The 21,975-nt window shown below is 52.0% G+C and overlaps 1 protein-coding gene across 3 annotated transcripts in view; it reads right to left on the minus strand.

The window, feature by feature from the left end:
• Positions 1-253: 253 nt before the first annotated feature.
• BABAM2 (BRISC and BRCA1 A complex member 2) overlaps positions 254-21,975 on the minus strand; it is a 444,366-nt gene continuing 422,644 nt past the window's right edge. For all 3 annotated transcript variants that reach the window (XM_060026897.1, XM_060026895.1, XM_060026898.1), the window contains exon 12: positions 254-627. In XM_060026897.1, the coding sequence (XP_059882880.1) occupies positions 564-627 (64 nt within the window). In that variant the 3' untranslated portion in view covers positions 254-563. The remainder of the gene's footprint in view (positions 628-21,975) is intronic.

A 21,975-nucleotide genomic window follows, 5' to 3' on the forward strand; every position in this document is an offset into this window, starting at 1 on the left:
TGGAGATGGGTGGGGGAGCGGCGTTTGACGCTGGCTCCCAATTGTTCCCGAGCGCTGGCCTAGGGCCCAGCTGGGTAGGTGGCTGAAACCTTGCCAGTTGGTCAGACTCATTCGGGCAGCACCTTTCCAGTGAGGGACTGTCCAAATGGGAAAGGTTGGGTGTGAAACACACACGCACAAGGCGCTAGTTCCAGGGGGAAAGGAAAAAGCTATCTGAAAACTTAAAAGAGGTCTCAAAGACAAAGGCTTTGGAATCAGGGTGTGTGCATTTATGATGTCTTACGTTCCCTGGAAAAGTAACAGCATCCTGATTTGTGACTTTATTTCTTCCAACTAAGAAGTATACTGAAGGAAACAAAGAGGGGGCAACCAGAGGTGGGGGGCTCTGGGACCCAGGTGCCCGCCAGCCAGCTCAAGTGTGGGTTCCAGTCGGGGCGCAAAGCTGCTGTGTGAGTGAAATGCTGCCGTGAAGACATTCCAATGGCTTCCAGGAAGCGGCCATATGTGCTGACACGCATGTGGACAGAGCAGCCTGGCTGGCCACCTCTCAAGACTGGTGTTTCCTAGAGCTTTCCATTGGCAAACGCTGCCTCCTGGAACTGAGGGACAAAGGTTTTGAAATAAGCCCTGGTGGGAAAGGGGGAGAAAAAAAATTGTGGTTAGCACAAACATCTTGAAAAAAAAAAAAGTGCAACTCAGAGCTTTCAACCTAACTCGGAACAGTTGTTATTTATTGTTCATGCATCTTGGATTGGATTTTCCTTCCCTGCTGATGCAAAGCCCTCTGGATTTTTCCAAGGGAGGTCCATACAGTTCACTACCGTGCTATCTCTCATGGATATTTAAAGGGCCTGTACCCGGATCTTCCTGGCTGCCAATTCCTATTAGACATCAGGATTCGGGTTCCGTCTGCCCTGCCCCAGGTCAAAGCCAAGGGTCCAAGCTACAAGCCAACCACCCGGTCGCTTTCGTGATCTGAAATATCAGCAAGGTTGCACTTTTACTCAGGTGGATCTCTGACTTCACAGAGACAGAGAGGGTCTAATAAGAGGGATTTCTAAGGGATCCACGGCCTCCATTCGTTGGCAGACGTATTTGTAGTTCGATCTACTGGCAAGAAAGCCAGGCTGGGTGTCAGGAGAACGTTCCCTGGTCAGCCACAGACGAGTGACAGGGTCTGGGGCAGACCGTTAGGCTTTTCCGCAACCAGGTTCGAATCTGGAGAAGCAGGCTCTCTGTCAAACGGCAGGAGAGGGGCACATGCCACACTGACCGTGCCAGGCACTGCCTTAGGTGCCAAGGGTTGTGAGATGACCCAGATGTGTCACCTATCATGCAGGTGATCTCAGTTTAGAGAAGGAGCAGACACACGAGAGATACCAACTGCGGTGGTGAGGGCGTTTACGGCAATGCCATGAGGCACCAGCCTTGGGCCACCAGTGAAGGAGGCGGTGAAGTAGCCATTTTACAGGTGTTCGAGGCGAAAGACACAGCAGGAGCAGAGGCCTGGGGGCACGGGAGGGCTTGGCAGGAGCTGGGAACTAAACACTCTTCCGGAAGAGAAAGGGTGCGGTAGAAAGCAGAGGGAGAGGAAGCCGCAGAGGTTGCGGTGGGCACCGCGTGTGCCTGCCAGGCTTCCCTCCCGCACCCCTGATGCCCGTGAGATCAGAGCAGTCATACCGGACTTATCCAGAAGTGGCTCACCTGGACCTGTGACTTGAGCTAGGAAGGGCCACCAAGACACCTGTCACCATCAGTACCACAAAGGCCTCGGTACCTCACCCACGTCTATGTTATTTAGGACATGGTTCTCATAAGCTTGGCGCTCCAGGCTCCCAGGAGGTCAGAAGGCCCACATTAGGAGTCGGGGAGCTAACTTAAAGGCAGAGGGCAGACCTGCTGAAGCTGCGAGAGGCAACAAGGCGAAACCCGTCTGTGAGAAGAGAGCAGAGGACTGCTCAGCAGTCACGAAACTCAAAAGGGTGGTTCATTGTCAGCGGTTCAGCGTCACATGGGTGGTTCAGCGTCGGGCGAAGAGCCCCACACAACTCAGCAGCCCCGGGGTCGCCACTAAGTCGCCGCTAAGAGCAGCCATTGATGACACCTGCCTGATCCCCTCTCCTAATGCCAAGTCACCGGAAACCCTCTTTCAAATTTTCGTGCTTTGCTGAAGTTTTTCAGTCCCAGTCTCTGCAGCCTCTCTGCCACATTCATGCCTGGGCCCCCGTGTCTGGAAGCTCTCTGTCCCTGGGACATTACACATCTAGACCCGCTCCGTCCCTCTTCCTCTCCCTCCCGCCTTCCCCACTCCCATAGAAATCGAGTTGGCTACTCTTCCTGTCCTGCTCGCCACTCCCCTCGCGTCCTCTCAGGCTCGAAACACCCTCAGCAGAGACTCTGCCCCTCCCCCCACCCCAAATCTGGGTCTCCAGCCCTTATTTATCTCCCAAACTTCCAGGCCCACATTTCCAACCACCTCCAGGACATTGTGACCTGGGCGTCTCTCTATAACTCAAGCCAGTGTGTTCCAAATGTACTTTTTCATCAACATTACTCATTTGAAAGTGCTTCGGCTCCCTGGTACTTCTGTAACAGAACCCTCAGTTTCCACTTCTCCCTAAACCCCTGAGGTGAAGTCATCCTGAAGTTTCTTCCTCTTCCTCCCCTGTGTCCCAACACCTGGGCTCCCTCTCGTTACCTTTCACAAAACTGCTGTTTCTCCCCGGGACAAAAGGCTTACTTTGCGGGCTTCCCTGGTGGCACAGTGGTTGAGAGTCCGCCTGCTGAAGCAGGGGACACGGGTTCGTGCCCCGGTCCGGGAAGATCCCACATGCCGCGGAGCAGCTGGGCCCGTGAGCCATGGCCGCTGAGCCTGCGCGTCCGGAGCCTGTGCTCCGTAACGGGCGAGGCCACAACAGTGAGAGGCCCGCGTACCACAAAAAAAAAAAAAAAAAAAAAAGGCTTACTTTGCTTTTCTGTTGCAACTAAATCAATTCTCTTTGAATGTGGGTGTCTGTCACTACCCCAACCGAGACCCTTCATCTGCCCAAACTCGCAGCCTGGCATGCCATGATTTTTACTATTTGCACTTTTCCTCGGTTACATTTTTGGGATCGTGCCTCCCCCGACCTTTGAGAAGCTAAGAAAGCTAAGGATGCTCTCCCAGAAAAACTGCAGGTAAGTCTCCTCACTGTGATGTCACATGCAGTCGGGGGACGCCGCAAGCCCCTTGAAGCCCACACACGGTCCAGGATGCCGGCCCGCACTCCCGTCCCCTCCAGTGTGGCCACCTGCTCTTCCTCACACGTGCCATTTCCACCTCGAGGCTTTAGTCACGCTCAGGCCAAACGCCCTTGCCCCCATCAAGGCTTCCCTGGTCACCAGAAGGTCCTCTCCCTGCTTGCAGATGCTCTCTGTGCTTCTGCTGGGGCACGTGTCACGTGTGCACACGGCTTGCTGGCCGGGCTGCCCTGCCAGACCTGGAAAGCAGGGGCCATGTCCCCTTCTCTGTGACCCCACAGGCCTGCCCATACAGAGGGCCCAGTGTGGACTTCATGGCTGTAATTAAGGTCACTACCGACGGCCACCAGGTTTGCAAGAGCAGTTAAAGCACATCCCTTGCACGCTGTCGAGGAAAGTGAGAGACAGCAACCCCACAATGCAGGCGAATGCAACGTTCAGCTTCTGAGGAAGAAAACTATAAACTGTCGTCCATTCTCAAACTTCAACCTATGCCGACGGTTAGTGAGAAGGATAAACACCTTCCTCCATCTGCATCCTGACCCAGCCAGACCACCACCTTCTCTGAGACTTAGGACCTCAAACCCCTTGCCCACGATCGTCCTTATGGGAAGGGGGACTGTGTTGAGGCAGAAGGGGCCCCCGACCTAGGGTGAGGCTGGCTGGGCGAGAGAAGCCCTGAGCTTTGTTTCCCCACAGTGAGGAGGGGCAACAAGCCCACCCTGATGCGACGCTCACACACAAGACGTGCGGGAAGGAACCTTGTCAACTGGCTGCCGCCACTCGGATGTGAGGGCCATTCGTTCCTTCCCCGTGTTTCACCTGCTGCTATTTCCCCAGCGGTATCTGTGTTTGCTGGAGGGGAGCCTGGCGGCCCTTCTGCAGAGGGTCAGATGTTGACAGGCCGCTGCCCGTCTCCGCTGCATCTGCGTAACTGCCTGAAGGACACTGTGGAGTGTGACGTACCCCAGCACCACTGGGCAGGGTGGCGTCCCTGTCCCAAGTCACAGGGGAGGACACCAGGGGTACAGGCTGTTGGCTCCAAGATAGGTGCCCAATGAGGGAGTGGTGCTGGCTGCTGCTGGAACGGGCCCTGGGCACGGGGGCAGGGGCATCTCTGCCCTGCTCTCCCTCCTCAGGCCCGGCCTCATACTGGGCAAATCTCATCAGCTCAGTTTTTCCTTGGAAACTTCTGGGGGAGGGGCCACACCAGTGCAAGCTCCTTAGACCGAAAGGTCTTGGCGAGAGGGAGCAAGCTTTGCAGCAAGCTCTCTCCTTCTTCAGAAAGTTCTGAAGTTTCCTGTTGTGTCCTGGGCTTTCCCTGCCAGGGCAAAGGGTGTGACGCCCGGGGGAAGCAGTGCGGAGAAGGGCTATTTAAAGGCATGATGCCACCAGCTGTTGTCGTGAGTGCTTCTCAACGCGGATCCTCACCAAGTCAGCTCACGGAGGCGAGGAGGAAGGGGAGAGTGACAACTGGCTCCCATCCATTTATAGGTTTTCTTTTGAAGTGCTGTTTTCATTTGTTTCAGTTTTTAATCAGAGAAGATGGAGAGCTGCCCAGAGTATATTGCCTGCCAATGGCACTAGTTGTCTGTCACCTTTTAAAAAACGCTTTCACCCAAAGACGAAGTGTATGGTAAGCTTTAAAAGTCTAAGTGTGTTACAGGGGGTGGGGGGAAGGTCTTCTCATGTCCCCCCTTAACTGGTCAAAAGGGCCCTCAGGGAGGGAGGCCTTGAGTCAGTCAAGCTCCTCATTCTACTCCCACTGGAAGAGACATTATCTTTAGACCAAATTCAAGCTAAACATGCCTTAGGACAGCATAAGGCTCTGACCCTCTTCACTGAGCTCAGTCCCTCTGCCCTGGGTTTTATTTAGTTTTTCGGCTGCGCTGTGTGGCATGCAGGACCTTAGTTCCCCGACCAGGGATTGAACCCGTGCCCCCTGCTCTGGGAGCACAGAGTCTTAACCACTTGACCGCCAGGGAAGTCCCTTCACTCTGGGTTTTATAAGATCACAACTCCATCCAATCCCAGAGTCGCAGGCTAGCAGAATAAAACTTAAAGAACTGACCCCAGGCTGAGGCCAGGTAAGTTGTCCATGAGTTGGAAGCAGGACTGGCTCCTGGCCTCAGCTCACAGGCGCAGCAGGGGCGGAGCAGACAGACCCCTGAGGCCAGGAATCAGCATGCTGGGCTGCTCAGCAGGTCTACTCTTCTGGGCCTTGGGTCCAGGAGCAAGTCTCTTCCCTTCTCTGGGCGCCAGTCCCTCATCTTCAAGGCAGGGAGCTGTGCCTGATGATCCAAGGCCTTGCAGGCTGGAGGCTGTGAAGGGCAGGCAGTGTGGGCTCAAGGCCTGGCCCTGCCCTTTACTGGCTGTACCACCTGGGCAAGTGACTCACCGGTTTAGCTTTAATTTCTTCAACTCTAAGAGGTGAGCCACGACGCCTACCTTAAAGTATAGTCCTCACGAGGATTAAATGAGATGTTCCATGTAAGCACTTGGCCTGGTACCTGGCAAACTAGTTGATCAATAGGTGTCAACTGTTACCGTGGGGACCCAGCTGGGTCTGAGGGGGAGAGGCGGACAGCCAGGGAACTTGTGGCTGCAGAAGAGAAAACCCCTGTGTGGATGGAGAGGTCCTATGGTCCTTGCTCCCGGTTCATCCTTTCCCCTGGGCCTTCTTGGATCATTTCTGACATATCGTATTGAGCTGGTAGCTGGAGGCATAGAGGTGGTCAGTCTCAGGATCGGACACCCAGCCAAAGTCGTTGGGACACTGCGCACCTCTTGAAATGCAGCCCGGAGCTGCTGGAGACGTGCTCGTGGTGCGAGCGGGAGGCACCCGTGCCCCGGCCGGCTTCTGCTTGAGCTGCTGCGTGTGCTCCCGTGCGTGGCTCTGGTCAAAAGCTTGGTCGGGGGGAGGTCGCAGCCGTGGACTAGATGGATGTTCAAGAATCATGTGGCTCTGGCTACCCCAGATGGGGGTATTGAAGTGGGCCCGGTCCTCAGACAGACCGTTTTCTGTCCAGGTCAACAAGTATTATAAAGGGGAGGCGGTGGGGCAAGTGAAAAGGGCACTGAGCCATGAGGCAGAAGACACGGGCTCTAGTCCAGGCCCTGGCTTGTTGGGTCATCGGGAGCTAGGCCTCAGTTTCCTCACCTCTAACAGGAAGATGGACACTTGGCAATCTCTAAGTGCCACCAGTAATGGTTCTGAGATACCCACGTGACCTTGAGCAAGCCACTTAACCTCTTTGTGTCTTGACTCTTCACCTGTTCAATGAAGGCACCAGCCAAGCCCAGGCCCCGAGGCACCGCAGGTGATGGTGGTGAGGGGAGACGGTGGTCGCCTTAGCTGGGATGCTTTTTCACAAACACGGCAGAGCTCTGAGCAGATGTGCAGGGAACCGCGGGCAGCTGGTGAGAGGGAAGGAAGGCCTGTTCCTCTCGGCCATGTCTGTCCTCCAACTGAGAGGAGGTCCAGAGTCAGGGAGCTCAAACTAAGTTGTCAGGGGAAACAATGCCTGGAAAATCCAATCATCTATGTGTTCTGGGGAAGGGGCTCCGGGGGCACTAAAGAGAGTGGTGACAGGGAGCTGTCAGGAAGATCCTCGGAGGCCTCGAGATGAGGGCAGTTAGGAAACTTTCTCCAACAAGTCTCACCAAAAGGGATTTTCCCGCTGGAATTCTAGGTCTTGATTTACTCAATGGACCTTTTCAAAAGAACAAAAATCCATGCAATCAACATCTGAACAATTGAATCAGTGCGGCTTTAAGAAAATGAAAACAACAACAGAGAACAAAAAGCCCTAAGAGGTTGGAGACTCCGGGGAAAGAGGAAGGAAGCCCGCAAAGCAGATTAAACATCGCACAGGTGGCACTCACAGCACTGCCGCGTGGGGCAGGAGTCAAGGTCCCATTTCGCAGGTGAGAAAACAGACGCCGAGCGAGTTTAGTTGAGATACAGCCTGAGACCAGTGCCGCGGCGCTCGTCTTGCCGCGGGAGCGCCACTTCAAGGAGGAGGCCCTGTGACCTTGCCGCCTTCAGCCTCATATACTTGGGGCCTCGTATTTGGCAGGAGCCTAGGCAATTGCTCTCTTCCCAAACTGGACTCAGTAGCCTCTTTCTGGAATTCCCAAATGCTTTCCTCTGGGCAATCGTCAGATGAGCCTTACGACGCTTGCTGAGTCAGGCCAGGGTGGCGGTGGATAGCGCGGGGGTGGGAGGAGAGGTTCGGGGACACGAACCTCCTCGTCAGGAAATCAAGGACACACAAATCAAGTCAGAATTCATTTTTGCAAATAGAGGCAAGTTCCCAAACATCTAAGGCTCCTTTCTTTTTCCAGTTTTCTTCTGCAGCTGTGACTTCAACTGGCACATGTTTTTAATCAGTCCTAAGCAAGCCGACTGTGGTCTGAAATCAAAGCAGTGCCGTAAACAGCGTAAGACAAGTCCCGCTAATCTTCCTTGTCGTCTTGCCTTGTCCTCATCGTCCCGAACGGCCACTGTAAATACTGACTCACTTGGGGTTACTGTCCCCGTGGCAAAGGGGTCATCCTTATAATAGAATCTCTATAGAGAGACCCGGTTCTGCCTCAATGCCTGTCACCCCAAACCCTCCAAAGGCCACTGTGAAGACGGCCCATCCATCTCTGGGCGCCTTGGTAAGCAAGTGCCCGGCACGATGGGACCTTATTTTGTAGCTGTGCCCTGAGCGATGTCAGCCTGGCTGCTGGTATGGGCTTTAGGAACAAACAAGTGGTTGTAACTGGTTCATGTACACGGTCTCCCTAAATGTGCCAACCCTTGAGCAGGCCTGGTTCATTTTTAGGGGGTCCAAGATCGCAAAACGAGGAAACTAACACACTTGAGATGCAAAGGCTTGACATCATACCGAGAACACAGTATCACACGCTCACAGCTTCGGGCAGAGGCCCTCGCCCTCGGCTGGAATCAATCTCCCCTCTGCTGGGTTCCGTGGCACAGTGGCCTCCAACCTCAGGCCCAGCCATGGTCCGCCTTGAGTTTGAGATGTTAGACTCTGTCTTACACAGCTCAGGCTCCTCGCCCGTGAGAAGGCTGAGACCGTAGTCTCAGTATGTGTTGAATTAAATGAAATGCTGTTTTAGGAGGACTTCAACAAACACTCAACTGGGATCCATTTCTAGACATCAAAGTATTGGGATGAAATCTGGCTCCTTCTCAGTCACAGGGTATTTGTCAACGCGCACTGAATGCTCACAATTACCTAGTGGTTCTTCCTCCTTCTGAGACTCTCCGAGGAGGCCTCCTGGAGCCGGGCCAGTTCCTCTGGGGCTTGAGCAGCGCGCAGCCAGCTTCTGCAACTGCAGGGCCAGGCCTTGCTCAGGGGTCGGGGTGGGGGGCTGTAGTCGCCTCTGCTCCCCGGGCGCCCCCTGCTGCAGTGTCTGAGGGGAGGAGGCCACGTGGGCCAACTGGCCAAATGAGAGGGAGGGGCAGGGCATTCCTCGTGGGCTGCCCCAGCCGCAGGGCTGCCTTCCTCCCCTGGGCTCCCAGCTCTGTCTGCAAGCGTCTGTCACAGTCCAGCCATCCCCCGACGTCCCACTAGAGGCTCCTTCACGGCAAGCCCCGCTGCTCATATTCAGACATCTCTGCAGCCCAGCTTCAAGTCTAGAGCCCGACGCACAGCAATTCAACAAACATTTCTCAAACGACTGTGAAAGCTTGGCTTATTTAAAGATGTACTTTAGAATTATAAAATTTTACAACAGAAAGAAACCTTAGCGGCCATATAGTCCGATCATTACAGGGAAGGGAAAACTAAGGGCTGGAGAAGTTGATGGTCCCTCTCACATGGCCTAGCTCTTCTCTGGAAGCCCCTTAGGGGCAGAATTTGGTGGTGGTTTACCCTTAGTGCCCCATGGTGCTCACCTTCCTTAGGGCCTGACAGCAGGAATGAATGAATGAATGCATGGCTGTCCCAAGGGGCTGCCCTAAGGCCCCAGAGCTAGTAGGCAGAATCTGAGCCCACCCTCCCTATCTCTTTACTCTCAGGCTGATGCTCTTTCCATCGTGAACCTGCTTGATGAGAAGCTGGGAGGAGGGGGCAGCAGCGTGGCCACTGAGAAAGGCCGGCCCCCCTCTCCTCCGGGGGTGTGTGTCAGCTGAGATGATGCAGTGCACCTGGCTGGGCTAAGGCTAGGGCAGAGAGTGGGTAGGTGGGGCTAAGGAATATGGTGCTGCCTGAGGCCTGGGACCCCAGAGCAGAGCCACCACCCTTTGTCCACCTTGTCTCACCATCTGCGCCTGCCTGGTGTGCCTTGGATGGCAGGTGCCTTGGCAACGGGCATCTCATGTTCTCTGCTGGCTCTGCCCAGGGCCGCACAGGTGGGAGCTCAGCCCTGGCTCTGCTGGTGGCCATGCAGATGCCTGTGGAGGGTGCTGGGATCGCCTACTCACGCAGCTCACCTGTGCTGGACTGCTGGGGAGAAGCCGCCGCCTGTCTGATGGCGGTGAGTCACCGTCAAAATCACAGATTACCCTCCTCCCCTTAATCAGCAACAGGGGAAAAACCAAAGGATGGCCCTCAAAGAGGAAGTGCTCGGGGTCCCAGGCGAGCTGACCATGCGTAGTGCGGGGCCTGGTCATGCCCCAGCGGGGATGGTGCCTCCAGGCTTCCACTCAGCATCGCCAGGCATCGGCCTGCACAGGACAGTGCCGGACCCCCAAAGGGCTTCGAGAACGCTTAGGAGATCAGCTCTTTGGAGCACGAAACAATCTTCTTCCCCCCCAGAGAGTCTCTCTGGGGCTTTTAAGTAATGCTCGCCTGGTTGTAAACTGGGTTTCTCCCAACAGACTCTCAGCATCTAGAGGCCGAAGCTCTGTCTCCCGGTGCGGCTCAAGCCCCTGCCTGCTGCCTTTTGAGCCCACCCCCTGGTCACGCCCACACTCTGGGTGTTCGCCCTCCTAGCTGGGTGCTCACAGATACCCCCTGAAGATCTGGGGGAGGGGCAGCAAGGACGGCCATGGTCCCTCTTCAGTCTAATCCCCCCGCCCAGCAACTGAAATGATATTCCCAGACGCCTGGCTCTCTGGGCTTCCAGATGGAAAAGCAGCAATTCCCAAAGAAGAAACTACTGGATGGGAGAGGACACCCGCAGCCTACCCTCCCTGCTGGGGTGCAATGGCCTTAATGGGAACTTCAGGTGGGCTCCTGGGCTGGGAGTGTGGGCAAGTTCCACAGCAGGCTGGCAGGAGGCAGAACTTCTGCAGGTGGAGGGCCCTACGGGTCCTCTCAACCATGCTGAGGTTCATGGCAAAGATGGGGAGGGGCGCAGAAGCAGAGCTCACTTGCCCTGCAGGCCCGCAGGGCTCATTCCACCCTGCACGAGCACAGGGCCCGGCACGTGCTGGCAACAGCTAGCTGTGTGGCCGTGTGCCAGTTACAAAGAGGGCGGGAGGGGGGAAAGGCCTGGAAGGAAAGGAAGGACATACATACAATGTGGATAAATGATATCCACACATGGTATGAAACAGGCTTGTTCAAACGATAGGTGTAATCCATTAGTGGGTTGTGAAATCAACCTAGTGGGTCCTGACCAGCATTAAAATAAAATGAAATCAAAATCAGAGTACATCACATGTGGCAAGTAGAATTTTTTGTGTGTGAAACTTTTGTGGATGTAAAATAAATGTCTTCCTGTGGATTGTGGTAAAAAAGTCTGGAAGCCAGGAGTATAAAGGAAGGGAGGTGCTTACTACATGCTAGACTTCACGCTATTTGTTTTCATCTATACTATTTTACGTTTACTCCTCCTAATGGGACTACTACCACGCAGGTATTAGTACAGGTTCCCCCCACCATCTGAAAGTGGAGCATTCCTATGAAACCTTTCGAAATGGCATAAAGCGAAGAAGCAATGAACTTAGGACACATCTTGCTAACGGATGCAAAAATAAAATGAGACAAAGCAAGATGCTCGCAGACACAGTTCAAAGCTATGGTGGCCTGATGCTGAGATACCGAGTGTGGTTCCTGGGGAAGGAGCTTGGCGGCACCACTCTGGCTGCTCGGGGTGCGCTCTGCCTCTACAAGGGTTTGCCACAAAACAAACGCTGAATGCTATTTTTGCTTTTCGCCTTTTTTGATAAAAGTGAAAATCCTCTTTGGATGTCTTTTAGTTACTGAAAACAGGTACTAATGTAGGTCTTTTGTAAAAGCAAAGTGGGGCTTCCCTGGTGGTGCAGTGGTTGAGAGTCCGCCTGCCGATGCAGGGGACGCAGGTTCGTGCCCCGGTCCGGGAGGATCCCACATGCTGCGGAGCGGCTGGGCCCGTGAGCCATGGCCGCTGACCCTGCACGTCCCGAGCCTGTGCTCCGCAACGGGAGAGGCCACAACAGTGAGAGGCCCGCGTACCGCAAAAAAGAAAAAGCAAAGTGGCATAAAGCGAACTTTCAAAAAGTGGGGGACACCTATATCTTTATTTTTGCCAATGAGAAATCTACAATTCAGAGATGCAAAGTAACTTTTCTAAGATCACACAGCTAATAGGTGGCAATGCTGTTTATGATTCCAGAGCTGCTTGACTCCAAAGAGCACATTCTTTCCACAACGCCATGATTTCCAGTGGAAAAGGCGCTGGCAGCTGAGCGCAGAGACCAGGCCTCCCCCTCGGGATGTGCTGTGTGACACTGAATCACTCCTCCGTTTCCTCATTCACACAATGAAGGCATGGGAGCGGTGATTTCTAAATTTCTTTGATTTGGTGATCCTCCCCCTCCCAAACATCATTTTAGGCATATCTCATTCTCCCTCATTAAAACTCCGTAAAATTGGACTTCCCTGGTGGTGCATTGTTTAAGAATCCGCCTGCCAATGCAGGAGACATGGGTTCGAGCCCTGGTCCTGTGAGATCCCACATGCTGCAGAGCAACTAAGTCCGTGTGCCACAACTACTGAGCCTGCGCTCTAGAGCCGCGAGCCACAACTACTGAAGCCCGCTCGCCTAGAGCCCGTGCTCTGCAACAAGAGAAGCCACCGCAATGAGAAGCCTGCGCACCACAAAGAAGAGTAGCCCCTGCTCGCCACAACTAGAGAAAGCCCGTGCAGAGCAATGAAGACTCAACGCAGCCAAAAATAAAAATAAATAAATTAATTTAAAGAAGAAAGGTGCTTATGTTTTTAAAAAACAAAAACAAAAAAACTCCGTAAAACTGGAATTGCCAATGGCCCAGTAATGAATGTTGAGGGCTCCTTACTGCCAACTCCCATTACACCTACGTTTGTTCTTACAAACCCCCCTAAATGGCCCTCTTGTAGGTCTGTGTGTCCAGAGGTGGTGACTGGTATCTTTAGCTCTCATTTAGGGACCTGCATTGGGTGACTTTTCAGTAGAATTATGACTGTGATAACAAGGCATGAAAGCGATGAACTTGACCTCCCTCTCACTTGTCCACCTGGTTCCTGGAAGTATTAATGCACCCTACAGAAGAACAAGGCCTAGTCTGAATGTCTGGGAGAAGGAAAAGAAGGGCACGTGCCATTCAAACAAGTGCACATGGGAGGCACCATAAATGTTCTCTAAATAACGAGCCCCAGAAGAGCAAAGGATACCCGGAAGGTTCCTTTAACAGTAAAGTCATCTGTCATCTTAAAACTCTCCAGGGTTGTGGAGAAGTACCACGTCCGTAAAGTACTATAAAATGGGAGGCATCATTACCCTGACATAATCAAGCTTGAGTTGTGATCCTGGCTCTGCTTCTCACCTGCTATGTGACCTTGGATGAGCCACTTCACCTCTCTGTACCCCAAATGCCTCATCTGTAAAGTGAGGGGATGGCTTCTGAGCTTACTTCCAGGTCTAACGTACAGTCATCCCCTGGTATTCGCAGGAGACTGGTTCCAGGACCCTCGCGGATACCAAAATTCAAGGATGCTCGGGCTTCCCTGGTGGCATAGTGGTTGAGAGTCCGCCTGCCGATGCAGGGGACACGGGTTCGTGCCCTGGTCCGGGAAGATCCCACATGCCGCGGAGCGGCTGGGCCCTTGAGCCATGGCCGCTGAGCCTGTGCGTCCGGAGCCTGTGCTCCGTAACGGGAGAGGCCACAACAGTGAGAGGCCCACGTACCACAAAAAAAAAAAAAAAAAAAAAAAGTATGCTCAAGTCCCTTATATAAAATGGCATAGTAGGGCTTCCCTGGTGGCGCAGTGGCTAAGAATCCGCCTGTCAATGCAGGGGACACGGGTTCGAGCCCTGGTCCAGGAAGATCCCACATGTCATGGGGCAACTAAACCTGTGCTGAACCTGCGCTCTAGAGCCTGCCAGCCACAACTACTGAGCCCGTGTGCCACGACTACTGAGCCCACGTACCACAACTACTGAAGCCCGTGCGCCTAAAGCCCGTGCTCCACAACAAAGATAAGCCACTGCAATGAGAAACCCCGCACCGCAATGAAGAGTAGCGCCCTCTCGCCGCAACTAGAGAAAGCCCGTGCATGGCAACGAAGACCCAACGCAGCCAAAAATAAATAAATAAAATAAATAAATTCATATTAAAAAGAGATGGCATAGTAGCTGGCCCTCCATATCTTTGGATTCTGCAGCCTTGGATTCAAACAACTCTGGTTTTTGATCCTCCGTTGGTTGAATCCGTGGATATGGAACATGCAGATACGGAGATCCGACTGTACTTGCATATGACCTGTGCACATCTCCCGTACACTTTAAATCATCTCTAGATTACTTAAATACCTAATACAACGTAAATACTATGTAAATAGTTGTAAATACAATGTAAATGCTCTGTACATAGCTGCTGTGTTTGGCAAATTCAAACTTTGCTTTTTGGAACTTTTTGGAATATTTTTCTTTGAATATTTTTTTTTCTTTGAATATTTTTGAAATATTGTCCTGATGTGGAACTCACGAGACATGGAGAGCCGACTGTACCATTATCCATTATTAATATTATTGCTTTGGGATCAATTTAACCACTTTAGCCAGAGACAGTTTCTTTAGTGGAAGCAGTAATTTAATAAATGACCTCTCCCTGTGCTTTGCTAAAGGGGTTCCCTCCTTAATAAGCACCATCAAAGGCATGGCAAGAGGTTTCTATCTATCTCCCTTTTGTCTCTGGGTCTGACTTAGGACCCCAAGTATGGAGGCCAGCATCCATCCTTCAGACCAGCAGACAACCAGACAATCACTCGTTCATGCCGACCGAGCTCCTGAGCTAGACAAGGGCTGGTTTCTGCAGGGGGCAAGGGATGAATCTGAGTAAGGCCTGGCCCTCAGGGGACACACAGGCCCTGGACTTCCAGTCAGACTGCTGCCTGCTCACCCTGGGTGGGAGTTGGATGGCTTCACTTCACAGTCGGGGGCCAAGCCCTCCTCCGCTGGCTCCTTCTTCCTGCTATTGCTCTGGAACAACCAGAACAAACTTTCTGCCTGAAGTTGGCTTTCGTTTCTGCTCAGAGCTCTGCCAGGCCATTAGCCAGTAGGCCAGACGTCTAGCACTTTTAATGACAATAATAATAATTTGCATTTATACAAGGTCTTTCATCAGGGAATCTTAAAGTGTTTTACAAACAATAATTAATTCTCCTTGGCAATTCTGGGGGCCAGCTATGTAGGAGTCCCTTTGCTTTGCAGGTAAAGGGTACTTTCCTGAACCATGCAACATTTTGGGGGCCTCCCTATCTACCCAAAACCTACCCACACTCAAGGCCTGGCATAAGCCTCAGGCCCTCCGCAGAGCCTGCAGCACCTGTAAGAGTTATAATGTTTTTCCTTCTCCTGAGCTGGAATTTGTCCCCTGGGAACCCCTACCCACGGGGCCTCCTTTTGCCTTCTGTAACAAAACAATCCTACCTAAACTGCCTGGGGTTGCTGGTTGGCGTCCCTTATATACACGTTGTCTACCTCTGCGGTCACCCTTGGGCGGAGCTTTGTGGCTCAGTCTCGCTGAGGTTCAGTGAAGCCTTGTGAACTGGATGGTGGGAGCAGCTGAGGCCTCCACCGTGTGCTCTGAGCTCCAGGGCCAGGCTGACTTCCTGGGCAGGAGTTCCCCGGGTGTTACTGGCTCTGGAGCCGTGGGTCTGCCCATCTTTAAATGCAGCTCTTTAGATGTTTCCCCCTCTGTGTAGACACAGGAGGCTTCCTGCATTCATTTCTGGGGGCTGCACTTCAGTGACCCAGAAATACCCTAAATTTCTGTTGAATGGCTGAATGACAATGAATGGATATCCTTCTTTCCTAAATCGATCATCTTAAGTCTAGGCAATAACTGTCAGTCGTTAAGGACTGGTTTTTGGAGACCAAGGCAGACAACAACCTCTTTAGTTCTTCTTTTTTCTCAAAAAAATTTTTTTTAATCCTTTATCAGAATAAATACTTGGCGCTACACTTGAGAAAAGGATTCACTGATTGCTGAGCTGGAAATCCACACAAGGACAGGAGCTCCATGCCCCTCCTCCTCTTCCAGGGGTTAGAGACAAGGGAGGACTCAGCACTGGGGGGCAGGGGGGCGGGGGCAGAGGGGCGAGTGGAATCCTTTGCTAAGTTGATTTCAAAAAGCTAGATCTTCTGGGGAAACCAACAAATCCCTTGAGTGGCTTCTGGGTCCTTGCTGGTAGCTTTATGCCTGAAAAGACACCGGCCCTCCCTCGGCCAAGAGTACATTGTTTGGGTGAGATTTTTCTCCCAGCGGCTTTGCCGTGGAAGGAATTCCGAGCATGCATCAAAGGCCCTTGTTCTCCTAAAACCTGCGCCCTGTGAACATGAGGTTTGGCTTGTGGTGACAGAGCCTCGTTTTGCTCTGACTTCACGTGATTCCCACTTACTGGCCTAGAATCAGGGGTGATCAGTTTTGGCTTGGATTTGGCCTGGCTTATTGACCTGGCGGAGGCTTGGGAGGAGAAAAGTGGGCTAGAGAGGAAATCTGCTATTACCCTCCCCGAGTCTCCATGTATTTCTCTCCGCTGGGCCCAAAGGACCCGTGCGGTGGTTGTCAGGCAACAGTGCCAGGCACGCGGTAGGAACTCAAACCAGAGTAGCTTCCTTTCCTCCCAACCTCCCCTCCCACCGCCTAGCACTTTAATTTAACACACATTTATAGAATCGCTCCTGTTTACAGGAGGGCCTGGAGTACCAGGGACACTGCTTGAAAGTACCTGCACCTAGTAGGCATTTAATAGTTGTTGGATAAGAAAATGAACTAACTTGGTCCTTGGTATTTTACAGTTTATAATATGCTTTTAAAAATAACCTCATTTTGAAAAGGGAACCCTCCTGCACTGTTGGTGGGAATGTAAATTGTTACAGCCACTATGGAGAACAGTCTGCAGGTTCCTTAGAAAACTAAAAATAGAGCTACCATACAACCCAGCAATCTCACTACTGGGCATATACCCTGAGAAAACCATAATTCAAAAAGACACATGCACCCCAATGTTCATTGCAGCTCTATTTACAATAGCCAGGTCATGGAAGCAACCTAAATGCCCATCAAAAGATGAATGGATAAAGAAGATGTGGCACATACATACAATGGAATATTACTCAGCCATAAAAAGAAATGAAATTGAGTTATTTGTAGTGAGGTGGATGGACCTAGAGTCTGTCATACAGAGTGAAGTAAGTCAGAAAGAGAAAAACAAATACCGTATGTTAACACATATATATATGGAATCTAAAAAAAAAGAAAAAGGTTCTGAAGAACCTAGGGGCAGGACAGGAATAAAGACACAGACATAGAGAATGGACTTGAGGACACACAGAGGGGGAAGGGTAACCTGGAATGAAATGAGAGAGTGGCATGGACATATATACACTGCCAAATGTAAAACAGGTAGCTAGTGGGAAGCAGCCACATAGCACAGGGAGATCAGCTGGGTGCTTTGTGACCGCCTGGAGGGGTGGGATAGGGAGGATGGAAGGGAGACGCAAGAGGGAAGAGATATGGGGATATACGTATACGTCCAGCTGATTCACTTTGTTATAAAGCAGAAACTAACACACCATTGTAAAGCAATTATACTCCAATAAAGATGTTAAAAAAAAATACCCCAACTTCATTTTAATGCAAGCAACAGTCATGTGTGAAATAGATAGCATTACTCTACTTCCACTGTACACATGAAGAAACAGGCTTGGAGAGAGTAGGTAACCTACCCAAGGTCAGGTGCGTGGTAAAGGCAGAGTGGGGTTCAGAGATGAGCCAGTGCCCTGCGACAGCACACTGCCAGCCCCGGAGGGCCTTCTCTGGCCACAGGCTTGGAGCAGGAAAGGCATGGCTCTGGTGCACCCACGTTCCACTAGAAGGGTCCTTCTGAGCACTGCTCCCCACCCCATATCTGGCCATAACCTCTGCAGCTAAAGGTGTGGGGCATCGTCATGCATCTGGTGACTTGGAACAGTAAAATTTTTAAATTGGGAACATTTGCTAACTGGGAGATTTCTTTCTCTTAGGCCCTGGGGCTCTGGTCCGAAACTAGTGTACAGGGCTATTCCCCAATGTCGACTTCATGGGCTTCCACCACCCTTCCCTACAGGGTGCAGCCACACTGATGCCCACACTCCACCCACTCTCCTCCCGGTCGCATCCTTCTAGGGCACAGAGAGAAGTGCTCTAGGCCACAGGACTCTAACTGCTTCTTAGCACAGCGCTCTGCACGGTTAAGGGGCTCAGAACAGTGACAAACTACATTCCTTCTTATTCCCAGGAGCCTTTTAAGATCCAAGAAAGGGAACAGGAAGTAGATACTGAATCCTCGGCTACCCGGGCTCCCAGCCTCTTTTTCTTCCCAATCCTCTGGCCTCTGGACTGCTGGGAACCGCTGATAGATGCAGAATGAAAAGGGTAGGTTAGGAATCTTTCAAAATTTGCCCACATGGCTGGCCGGCCCCAGTACAATTTCCAATGTGAGTTGAGAGGTGGAAACCAGATCTGACCACAAAGCTGTCTCACCCACGGAGAGTTCATAACAGCCTTCTCAAAACCATGCTGACAACACGCCCTGCAGAGGAGGGTGTCCTGGCGGAATGTCGTCACCGCGCACACTGGGCGACGTGTAACCCAGCGCCTGGGGAGTGAGGTCAGTCCCCACCATCGTGAGCTCGTCTGCTCTGGCCCTCTTAGCACATTTCTTTGTGCTGCTAACATATTACCTCTGAGATCTAACTCTGTGGAAAATTATGTGCATTCCTTAAGCGGAGCCAGTTTTAGGTCAGAAGTTGGCAAAGAAGAGCCAGGACTTGGGCTCTCCAAAATAAGCACCGCAACTAGATCAGGGCCCTTGGTGCAGCTGGGGGAGGACCATGTCTTGGTGCTCCCAGCCCCGGGGCTCTGAGCCACCCTGCACTGTGGCACTGCTGAGGGGATGGGTATTACTGGGCGTGCGGGGGACCAGCCCAGGCTGCTGTGGTCTCAAAAACCAAGGCCAAGGAGAGTTAACCTGTTGTTGGTCAGCAGGACCCTGTGAGGGGAGCCCCCCACTAGACTTCTAAGATGCCAGGTAGCAGGAGTGGCTGCTCCATTGGGGAGGGCAGCATCTGTTCCGCACCAAGGAGTCTGGCCAAACGAGCAAGTGGGGGCTGAAATCCAGTCCCTGCCCATTTACTCAGCTGTGTGCTCGCCCAGGGCTAGATGCCTAGAGAAAGGGGGAGGTTTCTCTTACCCAAAGCTATTAGCCAAGTCTGCACCAACCCAAAGGGGCACCTTTTTCTAGTCTGCACAAAAGTTCTTCATAGGTCAGGGTGGCCTTGACTGGAGGACCATGCAGTTCTGTGCTTTGGATCCCCTATTATGCCCTGGGAACGTGGGTATGGGATGCATGTCACTGGGATGCAAATTTTATGTTAGAATCTTGTTTGGACTGGCACCAGGGGAAGAAGATTAAAAAGACTAGTTCCTCCCTAGTCTCTGCAGTTTTCAAGGCTTCTTCCTGTTTTTCTCACCATGGCCACCAACCTACCTTGCCACTTTGAGCTATCCTGCGCCATCTCACTGCTCAGACTCAGAGACAGGCAAACACAAACAGCGGGTGGGGTGGGTCCAGGCAGCCACACAGGTTCTCAAGGCAGCATCTGGCTCCCTTTCCTACCATAGTTATCAAGCAGATGAATCAGTGTTCTCCTCCACGTGGGTACAGACGGGTGTCCCACCTTGAACCATGCCACTGAATTCAGTCAGACCTATACAGCTGGGGTGTCTTTTTACCGAAATTGGTGGACACCAAGGACGCCAGAGCCCTCAGACCAATAAACGAATACAGACATACAGCAAAATAAACTATACAAACACAGTGGAATAAGCCCCCTCCCTTTGTAGATTTCAGCAACCTCAAGGCGTGCTTTGCATTGTAACTGCTGCAGGGGAGAGAGAGGTCCCCTTCTAGTTAGCCCCTTATTAGGTGCTTCAAAAGCACCTGTGCTGTAAAAGAACTGCACGAGTTCAAAAGTCATAGAAAGTTGGATTTGAAAACCCTAAAGGTCATCTAATCCAGGGGTCAGCGATGTTTTCCTGTAAAGGGCCAGACAGCAAGTATTTTCAGCTTTGCAGGCCATATACCCTGTCTCTGCAATTCAACTCTGCCCTTGGAGTGACAGCAGCCATGTGCGATATGTAAATGAATGGGTGGGACTGTGTTCCAATAAAACTTTATTTATAAAAACAAGCAGCTGGCTAAACTTGCCCTGGGGCTATTGTTTGTCAATTCTTTACCTGTCCAACCCCTCTATTTGCAGAAAAGAAGTGAAGTGGCTCCTTCCCAGTCACAGGGCCCACCTGAGACCATCCAAGACCAAGACCCCAGGGGAGGAACAGAGATGCTGCTGCAGGCCTCAGAGCCACCAGTGCGGAAGGCCAAAGTAGCCACTGGGATAACTGGAGATTGTGACTCACACATTCAAGTTCTCCAGAGAGGACTAAACTACAAGTGGAAAATCACAGGTTGAAATCTAATGGGATCGGGAAAGACAACCCACACATAGAGCTCGGCTTGCAGAGGTGTAACCGTCGGTTATATCCTCATAAGTATATGTTGCTAATGTTCATTCATCAGTTAAACTCAGGCACTGTCTTAAAATGTCTCTGGTGAAGGGCTGGAAAAAATGGGAAACAAGGACCTGGAAAGCCACTGGCACTTGCCTGTGAACAATATGAGAAGAAAATAGCAACTTCATTTTTTCCAGTCAGCAGCTAGTCAAACATCAAACAGTACAGAAATGGTCAGAAAGGACAGACGCTCTTGTCCAGAGCCGAGAACAGGTTGTTTCGGCTGTCAAGCATTTTCAAAACAAGTTTTCTTGGTCTCATGACAGCCTGTGGCAAGAACAAGCAAAAAAAAAAAAAAAAAAAAAATGGTGGAGGGCTTCCCTGGTGGCGCAGTGGTTGAGAGTCCGCCTGCTGATGCGGGAGACACGGGTTTGTGCCCCTGTCCGGGAAGATCCCACATGCCGCGGAGCGGCTGGGCCTGTGAGCCATGGCCGCTGAGTCTGCGCTTCCGGAGCCTGTGCTCCGCAAAGGGAGAGGCCAGAACAGTGACAGGCCCGCGTACCACACACACACAAAAAAGTGGAAGACCCCCTGATGGCGTCTCCGGGCTTCCACGTGGGCCGGCTCTGCCCGCACGGCCAGGTTTGCTTTCTGAGTGCATATAAAGCTGGTCTTAGGGCTAATGCCACCTTGCCAGTGACACCACTGAGTAAAGGGCTCCTCTAAGAACTCTCTGGCATCCAGATAATCATTCTAGTCTGAGGGGAATAGGTCAAAGGCACTCTTAAACCCAAGGGTGCTGTACTGCTCCAGCCTACGCCCTGCTTTGTTTTAATTTTCACCTCCTGTTACGTGGACAAATTACTCCTCTGAAAGCGAGGTTAAAAGCCCTGTGCTTTGAGATGGATTTTTCCATCTCAACCGCTGAACACTTGGTCAGGGTGGGGCAAAGGGATCAGCAAGGAGGCACTGCTGGGGAGGAGGGCGAAGATCAAGCTGGTCTAGAAAATGCCATGAACTCCGTAGCAGGAGTGAACTTGCTCTTAGGGGCAGCAAGCATGAAGCTGAGAGCGGCAGCGCTGAAGGACATGCAGCCGAGTGGAGATCTGGAGATGACAGTTGTCAAGTAGTCCAGAGAAAATGTTCACAAGTCAACCAAGCAAGTGTGTTGGGAATTCTCAGACCCCCTGAATTATTACAGAAGAACTCAAGGTAGTAGACCCAGGCTGAAGTTCAGACTCAAATTCTGGATAGCTGTGTGACCTTGGGCAAAGCACTTCCCTTCTCTGGGTCTTCTTTGTTTCACTTGCATAGTGAGGCAGCTGGACTGTCCTCCCAGCTCCAGTACTGTGGTCCCCAGACTCCCCAGAGCAGGGAGCATGCGGTCAGTTACTATCATGCCTGCTCTGGCCATCTCAAGTCACTCACGCCACAGGGACAGCTAAAGTCACCACTTTTAGCAATGTTCCTGGAAGAAGCTCTGTGAAAGAGGGCTTGCACTTATTCCGTGAGACAAGTTATCAGACCACAAAGGCTGTCTTCATTCTGCCAATTGTCTGTGAGAATGTTCTGAAGAAAGATGGCTGGGGAGATGTGAAGGCTGGTACCAGACATCCTGCCCCACTTGACCTCTGCTCCCACCCCGAACACACACAGCGGGACCCATCAGCATTTACTGTCTCTACCCAGGAAGTGATTTGAAGGCACTGCCGAAGTCTGCTGAGCAGAGCCTTTATTACCTGAGGGACGAGACTAGAAGA

The sequence above is a fragment of the Delphinus delphis genome, chromosome 12 (genome assembly GCF_949987515.2).
Source record: "Delphinus delphis chromosome 12, mDelDel1.2, whole genome shotgun sequence".
NCBI lineage: Eukaryota > Metazoa > Chordata > Mammalia > Artiodactyla > Delphinidae > Delphinus > Delphinus delphis.